Source organism: Nematolebias whitei, chromosome 20 (genome assembly GCF_014905685.2).
Source record: "Nematolebias whitei isolate Nwh7 chromosome 20, NemWhi1, whole genome shotgun sequence".
Taxonomy (NCBI): domain Eukaryota; kingdom Metazoa; phylum Chordata; class Actinopteri; order Cyprinodontiformes; family Rivulidae; genus Nematolebias; species Nematolebias whitei.
Genome location: NC_056517.1, coordinates 35,211,992 through 35,225,065, shown reverse-complemented (window position 1 = coordinate 35,225,065; position 13,074 = coordinate 35,211,992). Strand labels below are relative to the sequence as shown.

Below are 13,074 nucleotides of genomic sequence, written 5' to 3'. Positions count from 1 at the left end.
ACACACAGTCTGTGTGTTAATAACCTTAATTAAGGTGCATTCAAGTTATAATTTCTTTAAACCCCCACAGCTGATTTTGCTCAAACTTGGTAAGAAACATCCTGGAAATGAGCAATGTTGCACAGTTGTAAAAAATAAAATAAAATTTATATTTAATTTGCTCTGCTGCTCAATAAATCATCATTCATTTAATCTGCTCCAACTCAGCAGTGCAAGCATGTATACAAAACATTTTTTTTTTTTGTAAACGTCGTGCAATTGTGAGACAAACTAATTTCCACAACAAAAAAAGCGTATTTTATTTAACTGCTATTATTAAGTTGATATGGTATAATAAAACAGGCGTAAATCAGCGCACCTGCCGTAGCTCCTTCCGCATCTGACAAACGTGCGCGAACTACAACTAACAAACCCCTGATATAACCGCAGAGTGTTCAATATAACTCTAAACGCTAACATTTTTCCGTCTTACGTACCTTTTCAAGTTGGCTGTTTCGAGTTAAACTATTCGGCTAAAATAAAAATCGTGACAAGTTGATCTCGGCTGCTCTTGGGCGTTAGCAAAGTTTATTTTTACACAGGCACATCAACGGCCGCCTATGTCTGCGTTCGGGACAATCGCATTCTGCTCCGGCAGCGCAGGGGGCACCCGGATACAGATGGTGCAGTTTTAATCTTCTCCGCTTCATAAATATTTATTCCACATAGCTGAGTTGCTGATATGCGCCACACCTATCATTTGGTTCAAAACAGTTTCGTAATTAGACTCATAAATGTCATAAATGTATTACGGAGCTCGGCTGTGCAGAATGAGGGCTCATTTATTATTAACTTAATGCGAAAATGAGGGTCCTTCCTTAATGAATAAAAATAAAAATCCATTGGGCGTTTTTATTGGGGGGGTGGGTCATTTCAAGATAATAACCTGTAATATCCGCGGGGTTACATAAGGGATTTGATAGCCCCCTATGAATGTCAGCAATCAGCCTTGGGGGGAGCTGTGGTCTGTTTACTAGAGGGAAGAGGGGAAGGAGAGAGGGCGAATGAAGGGAGGGGGAGAACAGGAGAGAGGACGGAGAGAGGGAGGGCAAGGCAGGCAAGAAAACTTTTCACTTGAGGAGCTCCGGAGGAAGCGTGTGTGAGTGAGTGTGTGTATGTGTGTGTAAATGTGTTGGAGCGGCGACCATGCAGGTAAAAACAATAATTGGCTAATTGCTCCGAACTTAATTAGTCGGTTAATTGTCGAGCAGCGGAGGACCGAGGGAACGAACGGGTGCGGTTGATACTTAATCCGATCCATAACAAGACATTAAATCCCAAACTTTTTTTTTTTTTTTCGTCCTCTCTTTTTCTCCCTTTCCCCCCCCCCCCCCCCTTCTTCCTCCCACCCTCATCATCGTCGAAGCGACGCACGTACTCCGCGCTCGTGTCGCCAATTTGCGCCGTCAAAGCTGTTAAAAAAAAGAAACGGTAGTTTCATTAAAAACCCGCCATGTGTTGCACCGTTTGAGGTACGTATCCGAGCTGGTTCGAAGGGAGAGAGGTGGGGTGGCGGAGGGGGGGAGGCTCTGGTCGGGCTGCGACGGGAGGAGGGGGTCGAGTGTTCCCGACACATCTGTAAGCGGAGCCCCCGTTCATTAATTAAATGGCTTCAGTCGGGCTAGGCCTCCATTTGTTGAGCAGCAGGCGGCGGGCGGCGCTACCCTAGATGCCCGATTGGCAGCTCATAATCAGAGGGGTAAGGAACCAACTCGAGGCCGAGGTCTCCCTCCCACCCCCACCTTTTTTAATATTTTGCTCTCCAGTTGGAGCTCCCACCTGGCAGAGTTTGAAGAGCAGTTGGTTAATTATCTCCGCTTGCTAACAGGCTAGCTAGCGAACTAACAGCCGCTTTTGTTTATCAATTTAACCCGGGCTAGCAGCGAGTTGTCCCCCCTCGGCTAAGTGACCCAGTCTGTTTGTTAGCAGTCCGGATTATTAGCAGTTAACTCGCATTTCTGAACACCTCTGTAATGCGACGTTGCAGGGGAAGAAGAAGGGGGGAGGGGGGGGGGAGGCTGCACAATTGATATCTCCGCTCGACATAGCTAATTAGGCTGCTCGTTAATTAGCCTTCCGGTGACGAGAAGAAGGCTCGTCTTGTTCTGTCGTGGCTCCCTTCACCATCTTTGAACCGTGCAGATGTGTAGGAGCCGCCGGGATTATAAACTGCTCGGATGTCCGTGCTAGCTGTGCTAATTGGCATGACGAGGAAGTAAGGTGGTAGCTGTGTGCTGGTATTTATATTTTCTTTGGGGGGGGGGGGGGGCTGCTTTGGCTGCGCGTGGAGCTGTTTTAGCTGTTTACAGGAGAAAATGCGTCAAAGCGCGTGCAGCGGTCAAGTTCGCGTCCGTCAAACGGCTTGTGTTGTTAATGCATGTTAAAAATAAAAAAGCTAATACTCTAGTGCGCATGTGCAGTGCAATCAGTTAGGTGTTCACTCTGTTTTCTATATTTTTTTTACCCCTGTGCTAACGTTGTGCTCCTTTTAGCTGTTTATAGATGGAAACAATTCAGCTCCTAATTTTTGTTTCTTACTTTTATTCCTTCCTTACTATATATTCTGTTTGTTTTCAGATATTTTAAGATCTTAGTTCCTTTTTAAAACATCATTTTATCAGAAATCTGCTTCAGCATTCTTGCTCGTTTAGGTTTTTATTTACGATTGTCTTTCCTCTTTTAGCTTTTGGCTAGCCTTTTGCTACTTGTAGCTGATCTTTTGCTACTTTTGGCTTAGTTACCCATGTGCTTCATTAGTTCCATTTGCTACATTTAGCTAGCCTTTAGCTATATTTTTTTGCTACTTTTAGAGCAGCCCTTTGCTTTTTTGTAATATTTAACTGTGCTAGCTACATTTATGCAACAATTAGCTTACCTTTTGCTATTGGTGGCTAATTTTTGCCAAGTCCTTAGCTATGTTTTGTTAAACATTTGCCATAATTAGGTAGTTTTGCTACTTTTAATGAATTCCTTTGATGTGTTTAGCTACCCTTTTACTAATTTGAGTCACTTTTGCTACTGTTTTTTCTATGTTTAGCTACCCTTGTGTTATTTTATCCATTTTGGCAACTTTTAGAATAGAATAGAATAGAAACGGCCTTTATTGTCCCACAGATGAGAAATTTAAGTGTAACAGCAGCAACAGATAAAAAGATTTCACACAAAAGTTACTAAATGTTAAACAATACAATATATAAGAAATAAGATAAATTTTGCCAAGTCTTACAATGTTTAGCTACATTAAACTAGACATTTGTTACATTCAGTCATGTTTTGCTACCTTTAGCCATGTCTTTTGTTACATTTTACTGACTGTCATGTTTATCTACACTTTTGTTACAATGAACTAGCCTTTTGTTATTTTTAGCCACATTTTCCTAATTTTAGCAAAGTCTTTTGCTATGTTCAGCTAACTTTTTGTTGCATTTAGCTATAGGTGTTGAATTCAGTTACCTTTTGCTACTTTTGGCCAAGTCCATTCCTACTTTAGCTAAACTTTTGCTACATTTAGCAAATTGAGTTTGGTTATTTTGCCTTTTAGCTTGTTTTACATTTTCGTTTTTAGCTAGTGTTGGGTTTCTTCAAGCTTAAGTGACTCTGTTTCAGCTTCTTCTGCAGTTTTTCAGCGTTCAGGCTGCATTTCTCTCTTTAAACCTCACTCAGTTTGAATTCAGAAGCACGAGCTGCTGTTTTTGGAGCCACCCTGGGTTGTTTTTAACTATAAAACAGGCTACAACCTTGAATGCTTTATATTACAAAGGTGGCATTAGAGCAGTTGCATCATTGTGTCATTTGATACGGTCATGGCAGACAAAAAAATGGGAACCTCCCTATGAAGGACCCAGGGGAATACAGCGCCAATCAGAGTTTCACACTGTAACGCAACTGGAAAAGTTGTTAGTGTTAGTTTCACCACTTAACACACAGACCTCTGATTCAGGCGCATAAAAAGTGAACTTAGTCCAGTTTTCTTTTAAGATAAATTTGATTTGTGAACTGATAAAACAAGAACAATTCCAATCAGTGTTTCTTTGTGCTTTAGACAATGTGTTTTTTATTTGAATTGTGATTTTTATTTGTATTTTGAGGCAGGAGTGTTCACCTCAGCTTCTGTTTTTGTCAGGAGGAGTCCGGAGAGACGGTGTGCAGTGAGAGAAATGGGGTGGCGAAGTGGGTGTGCCCCCTGTGCCAAAAAGGGCAACCTGACAGATCTTCCATGTCTCTACACCTCACTGAGCAACACAGCGTACTTCCATCGTGTGTAGGCCGGCTGCTGGACATCGTAAGTCTGGTACGGGAGCGCATTTTGTTTATTTTTAACGCCACTCTTTGCACAACTTTACTGCCTGTGTGTGTGTGTTTCTCTGTGAAATATTAGGATCAAGTGGATGAAACTCTCATAAAGTAATCATTAAATAATATGCATCCCTTCAAGGACTGTAACTTTCTTTAAGCTGGTTTTTGCAGTTTAATAGTTTATTTTAAGTTCTTGTTTTTGAGTCCATCTTAAATCAACTTCTTGGTTTTTTTTTTTTGTTTGTTTTTTTGTAAAAGTACGGCAGCATAAAGAAGTGATGCTTGAACTGCAGGGACTATTTGTTTGTTTGTTACAGAAGTTTTAAAACTCATTATGCAAATCAAAAACAAGAGAACTGCTTTTACAAACGGGAACAAAATGGACGAGCAGAAAAAAACAATTATAACCACATTAGTGTTTATAGAAGATGCATTAAAATGATTTATTTTTAACAAACCTTCTTTAAATCCAACTCTCTTTAACTAAACCAGGTGTAAACTTTGTGTTTCATTAAAATCAGTCATGAGATATTCTGCTAACACAACAAACCTTATTAATCAAAGACGGTTGATGTGCAAATTAAAAAGCTGTCCGTGTTTTCTGCTCGTTGATCGTCCATCCTGGAGGCATGGCGACGTACGTTCGACTACGCGAAGGAACTGTTGGGAATTAAACTGACAACTTTTTAAAATTTTTACAGGCTGTTTTAAAGCAGACCGCCAGAGAAGAGGACTCGGCTGCTCTGGAGTCTGCAGGTGTGTGCAATAAAGCCTTCAAATTTAATTTATGCATCGAAAACTGCATTTTTTTTGGCACTTTAATACTGCTAAAGTTTTGATACAGTGGTTGTGCACAAACTTGTTTTAGCTGTAAAAATGACATAACCTTTATTTTTTTATTATATAAATGATTTGGGGTGCATGTTGTAGAAAAATGAATAATAATTTCAGTATTATTTCAAATTAAATAAACTTTTTTATTTGAAACAGCCAAAGATGGCCAGAATGTTACACAATAAACTCATAAATCACAGCCATGAGAACATTAAAATACGTTTAAACAACTTCATGCCTGAAATGGATTATTCAAAACGCCTAAAGCATCCATTCTAATTGAGTCAAAAGAGAAAACATGCTTGCCAATTTAGGTAGAATTAAATAAAAACATGGAGCAGTTTGCAGCAGATGTAGGTTTAGTACATCTGTAAACTATACAGGTTACACTAAATATGACGATTTGCACTTATTTTCACCAGAAAATTGTTCATTTTGTCTTAAGATCTCAGTTTAAAACTCTAGAATAAAGGGCGGCGGGCGATGTGCATTCTTTCAAAGAACGCTAGGCCTTTCATAACGGGTAGTGTTCAGTCTACAACACCACGAGGGTAAAATGTTTGTTTCCTCACAGATGCTGAATCTTCACAACTGAATCACACTGAAGACCCAACCTCAGACCCCTGCAAGTCCAGCGAGAGTTCAGACTTGGCTCAGACGCTCAGAGACGAAGAGATGGAGGAGGAGAGTGTAATGGAACAGGAGGGAGGTGAAGCCGAGCCCGTCCCCGAAGAGGAGGGAAACCCACACACCGAAGCCAAGCTGCAAAATGCAACCGAGAACACAGAAACGAGCGAAAAGTCTGCCGACAAGAACTGCGCGCCGGCTGAAAATGGCACGCAGTCGTTCAGCTGCAACGCTTGCCAAGAGAGTTTTTCCAGCAGATCCACCTTGAGTGTTCATTATAACTCTGCCTCCCACGTCCAGAGGATGACCTCAGGCTCTGCAAAACACGGTGCAGAAAGCAGTCCCCAGTCTCCCTCTGTTCAGCTCCTGTCTCGGCCGTACGTATCAAGCAAACCCTACCAGTGTGCCGTTTGCCGAGTCTCCTACAATCACGCCATCACCCTCGAGAGCCATATGAAATCAGTTTTACACCAGACTCGCAGCAGAAATGCTGGAATGGCTGTGAAAAGTGCCGCCAATTACAGACGTGGTGCCACCATCGCCCCAAGACCTGCAGCAGCGACTACTGAAACCAGAACGGGGTCGTTGGTTACCCCCAGCAGCTGCACCACATCTGGATCGGTGATGACTGCGGCAAAAGACAAAGAGCAGATCACAACCTCACAAGTGACTCCCCCCCTCCTCACCTCCTCGGTGGCCTCAACTCAGGCAGTCTCAGCCTTTCTCACCCTTTCCCATTCCCTCCTCCCGTCCCTGTTCGCAGCGAGCGCTGCTCCCGGTGCCACCGCGCCTCAGCTCGTGCCTCAGCCTCACATGGTCATGCCCTTGATTTTAAACGGGCTCCAAGCCCAAACTCAGCAGCATCAAGACAACCAGCAAGGCCAGGTCCTCACCCAGTGTTTGCCGTTTGTAGGCCTGAGCCCAGCCCAGCAGGCCCTCCTAACCCAAAGACTTAACAGTTTGCAAAACCAGTGGCCCTCGTCGGTTGTTCCAGCTCACATAAGGACCCCTCAGGAAGAGCAAAAACAAACTCTGAAATGTGAGGGGGAACAAGAGAAGCAGGGCGGCGAGGAGACAAGCTCAGAACAAATCAAGGATATGAATAACTGGACCTCAGAGAAGGAAGAGATGCCTAAAGGAGAAAACTTCAGCAAAGAGAAGGTTGAAATTAATGAAGACGATGAGAAGGATCAAGATGGTGGAACAAGTGAAGGCGTCACTACAAAGCAGCAGGGCCCAGAAGATGATAAAGAAGCTTGTCTGAAACTCTCCCCTCGCAAGAACAGCTCGTCGCCTTCGGCGTCCGTGCCTAGCCACTCCAGCCTCAGTCCTGTCAATTTAGACCTAACCCTCAGCCCCGATTCTACTCCTCAGAAAACTGGCACCAGCCCCAGCGGTTCCCCCAAATCTAGCACAAGTACGAATGCCTTAACTACTAACCAAACCCGTCTCCGCTATAATGCAGTGGGATCTGACTATCCAGACTTCCCGGTGCTGTCGGAGTTCCAGTCGGAGGTTCTCTGGGCGTTCTTGGAGTCTCGTAGTGAGGCAGATGCTGCCAGCCCTGCTTACGAGGACTGCGAAGCTCTGGGTAAGGAGGTGGGTCTTTCAGAGGAGGAGGTGCGCAGGTGGTTAGCTCAGGCCCGGCAAGTCAAGCAGAGACAGCGAGAGTTAAAATCCCTGTCAGAAAGACACATTCATGAGTCCGATGATGACTATGATGATGAGGAAAGTTCACTGATTATAGCTGAAGGTGATGATGATGAGGCTGAGGCTTCGGGTAGTCAGGTGATAGACTTGTCCTGCGCAAAAGGAAAACGCAAACGAAGAGCTGCAGGGAAAGGAGGTCTTGGAGAGTCTGTTCTCACGTCAGACTCAGAAAACGAAGTGTATACTTCCATCATTGTTTCCGATGAGGAGAGTCGGAATAAGTCGTTCCGGGAGAGCCCCCAAAGTCCGGCTAAAGATGAAGTGCAGCAGGAGGTTCATGGAGACAAGGGCTCAGCTGGAGGAAAGGTTTTACGCTCCACAACAGTGTTCCTCTCAGACGCAGAGGAAGAGTACGAAGATGACGAGAGCGGAGGAGGACAGCGGGCTAAAAGGAAAAAACGGAAGGGAGATTTTGAGCGTGACGAGGTCAATGTGAAGAAGGAAAGACAGGACCCGGATGTGGATCTAGAGCTGGAGGCTCAGGGGGACCCTCCAAGTTCACAGAGCTACATGATGGACCACACAGAGATTCCAGCTGGTGCTCTACACTCTCTTCCTCTGTCCCTCGCTCCCTTTTCCCCCCATTTTCTCAGCCCTTATGTTCTGTCCCTCACTCCTTCAGTGATGGGAGATGGGAGCAAAATCTCGGTCTTTCCCAACGCTCCTACTATTGCGCGCTTCTCAAACTCGCTGCTCTCGCAGTCTCTGTCAACTTCTCACTACCTGTTCAACGGCGATGACTGCGAGGCTGCTCTAGACCTCAGCATGGGGAAAAACTCCAAAACGTCATCGTCTTCCTCCTCCCCGTCTCTCGCCGATAAGATCGCCGTACAAAAAGGGCAGCTGCTGGACGGACTTGGCCTGCGACCAACATCCAAGGGTTTGGTGGTTGTCCAGGTCAAACCAGAGCCCCCATCCAACAGCCCTCTGAGTCTGGTCAACTGCAGAAACATGACAAACTCTAACGTTTTTGCCAGCGCACAAGACAAAATGAGTGGCACGCCATTCGAGAAGGAGCGGGAGCAGCAGCAGAGGAAGTCCAAAGGAAAACGGTACATGCGAGACATGCGTCGCTCGAGGACCATCATTCAAGCAGAGCAGCTTGATGTTCTGTATGGTTGCTACTTTAAAGACCCAAATCCCGGCAAACACGAGTTTGAGCAGATATCCGAGTGGGTCCACCTCCCAAAAAAGGTTGTCCAGATCTGGTTCCAAAACATGAGGGCGAGGGAGAGGAAAGGCGAGGTCCGATTCATCAGTGATGGGACTCTGGCGGCGGTTGGCAAACCCCTCATCAAGTTCACTTGGCCCCTTTCCAAGCCCATATTCTCCAACAAGCCTGCTCAGAACAGCCCCGGGGCCGTCACATCTGCACCGATCGTACGTACCCTCATGAAGACGACCCAGGAGCCTGAGAAGGAGCTGAGTAAACCGGTCATGCTGAAAAAGATCACTCCTGTTCCCATCAAGCCCAAAGAGGTGGTTTCCTGTACCACGGTATCTCCAGTGAGCAGCACTGCTTCTGCGGTGCCAAAGACCAAGCTTGAACCTTCCAGCAATGTTTCGATGGTGAAAGTTGCCCCCATCGTCAATACCCCTGTACTTTTGGCACCCCCAAAGGATCCGATCCCAGTCACCCCACGAATGGCTCAGAAGCAGACAGAAGAGGAGAGTGAGGATGAAAAGACTGATGAGGACAAGGATGATGAAAACGAAATGGCGTCCAGACCTGGAATGGTGAATCGGATGGTGCCGAAGCTCCCCACAACTCCAATCAACAACCGGCTCTCTGCCACAACCGTGGTGCCCCAAAAACAGAACGGGCTCAACTACTGGACCCCTAAAGCTCCCATAAAAATCAACACCTTATCAAGAGAACAGCTGGCTCTCCCAGCGCACACGACACCCCGCACCATCCCGCCCCCTCCCACCCCCAGCATTGCACCGGTCAGTCCAAATACTCCCGGCTCTGCAAAGCCGGCCTGCCCGAGCACCCCGGTTATGCCCAAACCCCGTTCGACGGAAAGCAGCTTCTTGTCGAACTCATCCAGTCGCCGGCCGCGCACTCACCTGTCCTGCCTGCAGCTGTCCATCCTGCAGTCTTGCTACGAGACCTGCGCCCACCCCAACGCCTTGGAGTGTGAGGCCATCGGCAATGAGCTCAACCTGCCGCTGAAGGTGGTGCAGATCTGGTTCCAGAACACCAGGGCCAAGGAGAAACGCTGGAGACTTCAGCAGGAGAAAATGGTAGGTTGGCAACTAGGCAAAATTATCCATCAGGATAACTTCATCCTTTTACTCCACAGCTCCATGAATATCATCTGTACATTGATGAAAATAAGTTTTAGATGTTTGTGAAAATAAATTTTGCGTTTGATACCATACTTGTCTTTTCTGATTGTGGTTTTGTCTCTTGTCCTCCTGCAGTCTCCTCTGTTGGGAGGGAAGGTGGACACCAGCTCAGGAAGCTACCTTCAGTACAGCGCTCTCAAAGCCAATCGACCCATCCTGCCCAAGCCCGTTCAGCTAACGATCACTGACCCTCCGGCCTCTCCAACGCCGGGCCAATCGGTGCAGAAGGAGACCCTGACGGGCCACTGCGACGCCTGCAACGTCTCGTTCGAGTCGCGGGCCGCCGCCAGAGCCCACGTCTTCTCCCCTCGCCACTTGGCCACCCTGAGAACCACTAACTTTGGGCAGCCTATGTCCCTCACCAACAAGAACGGCTCGCAGGCGTCTCTTCCTGCCGCCGGAGCCAGCTCCGAGGGGGAGGTCGTTGTCGAGCTGCCTCCCTCCACGGCCACCAGCAAAAGTTAGACTCGGATCATGAATGGTCTGCACATTGACACTTGTTGGACCCGTTTGGGCTCCGCAAATTTTAATGAACACATTTGAGCACTAACCCTCTAAAAGGTAATAATCTTTGCTATGATGTTGGCTCCTCCCACTACCATGTGCTCCACCCTCACCTGCCTTGATATCTAATTATCTAGAGATTTCACCTGGAATCAAATACACGAGCAGACTCTTTTCACGCTGCTTGTCACTTACCAAGCGATGAAAGATCCCCCTCGACCCATTTTATCCCAGCGTTTTTGGTCTTGACCCTGTGGCTATGTATGAACTAACTTCCTATAATTTGTACAAGTTGCTGTGCTTGAGCTGAGGAAGACTGATGCAAGTGTTTCCTTTTTGGAAACATTTTATTTTTTTGTTCTTTGGGATAATACCATGAAATACTCGTAGATAACTCGTTTTCCCGCTGAACTGTTTTTTTTTTTTTTTTTTTTTTCTAGGGCAAAAATTGCTTGAAATCTAATAACTGGACTGAACTATGGGGAGAGGAAAAGCCTGCGTTAGCTGTTAGGTAATTAAAAAAAAAAAAACTTTCAGTTTTGGGTTTGCTGCAGAAGTGTGTGATCTGAAGCGTGTCTTTTCATTTTGGGATATAAAAGAGGTACTATAGAGAGAATAGGGCTGTTGAATTGTCCACATTTACATAGTTTCATGACAATCTAAAAGACAAAAAAAAAACGCGCTAAAAGGGTTTTAGTAAAGTAGAATTTTTGGCATACCGCACTTTGACATTTTACATTGTTTGAGATGTTTTTAAGCATTCTTATGCAGGTGTCTTTTTATGGAAAGATGCACTAACGCATGTTGGATGTCTTAATATGAACCACGTGAAATAAATTTGAGTGCTTTAGGCGCGAGCGAGCTATACAAGAATTTGACCTGAGTGTATAATCGAAGAGCTTTCCCCCCCTAGATTGCATACATTTACGGGGTTTATATCTCTGAATGTCTTATAACTTTAAAAAATCTGCCTGTAAAAATTGCCAGCATTCTCTAAGGCCAAGGACTATAAACTATTCTGATTTTACTTTCAATTTCTCTTCTCCCAAATGTACGTCTGTTAGGAATGTGGCTCTTCGGATAAATAATTTTACACCTCCCTGCCTCGTCGGTTTGTTTGGAAATAAGACGGTCTTAAGAGGGGACACCCTCATGTATTTGTAAATTAAATCGATTTTAGCACTGAAGGTCAAACAAATAGTTTTATTTACGAGCGTTTATATTAGAACTACAACCGTCTGGCTTAACAGGGTTTTTATTTAGGTCGAAAGCTGATTCTTAACCATTTTGTTCCCCCCGTTTTTTAATTTAAATGATGTGATTCCGGTCGTGTATGTGCTGTGAAACGAGAGCTGGAAACCACGACGAGGGAGACAGTTGGGAATTACCAGTATCCACTAGAGACTACTCAAATCTAGGAAGTAAATTTAGGAAAATGAGAGCTAATAAGATGGTGCTGTGTTGAAGGACGCATAACAAACTAAAGATGTTTTCCTTCGGTTTAAGTTGTATATTAATAATACTATTAATAGTTTTAATGAAATGCAAATCTAAAACTTTTGTAAAGAATTATATTAAAAGAATAACTGATATTCCAAAGTAATCCGCCCTTCGCTTTCTGTCATTTAAAAAAAATAAAAATACCAAAAAGCAATCTTTAGGTCGACAGAGAGCAGGAGAGGCGACGATGCAAACTGTAAAGGACGTCCCACGACTTTGACTCTTGCACTAGTCCACAAAGTGTTTTGCACGAGCTACAGGCGCAAACGTCACAGCTGATTTCGGTTTGAAAATGGTCCTTTTTCAAGTAATTTGTTGGGAACTGTATCTTGTGTAAAGCGAGGACTAGTGCGCTCAAATCTGGGATTATTACACACACTTACACACACAGACACGGTGTTGCACTGTCCAAACTAGACATGTTTTTATGGAGATCTGCTTTTTATTCCTGTTTGTTTCATTGTCACTTTGATTATCACTATTGTTATAACTGTACTACTACTTATACGATTTATTATTGCTACTCCTCACTGTTTTTTGATTATTATTGGTTTTAAATGCCACCTCTGTGCTCCAAAAAGAGTATGGTATTCCTCTTAATATTGAACAATAATAGTGGCAGTGTTGTTACAAATTGTTAGATCTATGATTAAGCTTTTTATTTTATTTTGTTTCCCACTTTTCTTCTCCCCACTTGTACCCGCCTTTGTGTTTGGTCTCCATTAATGCTTTCTTTGATATACAAAAAAAGAAATAAAAACCAGTTGAACAACAAATCGGATCTGATTGCGGTAAATCCGGGGCATTCGTATTGTCATTTCAGTTTGTAAGGTGATGTTTTACTTGTGTAAACGGGTTACTAAATATAACTATATGACCCTTGGCAAACAAAAAGGGACTAAGTCAGTTTTGCATATATTGTGCTAAAATTTGGTGTGGTAGTTGCTGAGAGTCTTGGACATTTACTGACATGAGAATGCACATATTTTTTAAGGTTTTCAAAGAAACCACTAAAACTAGGTGAAAACTTTCTTATAGCTTTAGAACGTATATTGGATGTAATGCGATATGTAACGTTTAACCGTCTTTGATATTTATAGATATAAAAAGAAATGACATGTTAAAATGACCTTTGTGATAAGGTCAACTGGTGTAGGCAGATAAAATGTGGTTGTATTTCGCTTACCAGTCTACGTGTGTGCAACTTCTGAT

The 13,074-nt window shown here is 44.2% G+C and overlaps 2 protein-coding genes across 3 annotated transcripts in view; one reads left to right on the top strand and one right to left on the bottom strand.

Moving 5' to 3' along the window:
• Positions 1–582, bottom strand: part of thtpa (thiamine triphosphatase) — a 6,557-nt gene extending 5,975 nt beyond the window's left edge. Inside the window, exon 1 of the mRNA XM_037693900.1 lies at positions 477–582. The gene's annotated coding sequence lies outside the window, so the exon portion shown is untranslated. The remainder of the gene's footprint in view (positions 1–476) is intronic.
• Positions 583–1,067: 485 nt separating this feature from the next.
• On the top strand, positions 1,068–12,631 carry zfhx2 (zinc finger homeobox 2). Of its 2 annotated transcripts, none has more exons than XM_037694249.1 (5): positions 1,068–1,191; positions 4,163–4,330; positions 5,037–5,091; positions 5,744–9,753; positions 9,934–12,631. In XM_037694249.1, exons 1-5 carry the CDS (start codon positions 1,186–1,188, stop codon positions 10,321–10,323), a joined length of 4,629 nt encoding a protein of 1,542 aa, XP_037550177.1. In that variant the 5' UTR covers positions 1,068–1,185; the 3' UTR covers positions 10,324–12,631. The 2 variants fall into 2 exon arrangements, with proteins under 2 accessions (XP_037550177.1, XP_037550176.1); XM_037694248.1 differs by lacking the exon at positions 1,068–1,191 and adding an exon at positions 1,660–1,738.
• The last annotated feature ends 443 nt before the right edge of the window (positions 12,632–13,074 follow it).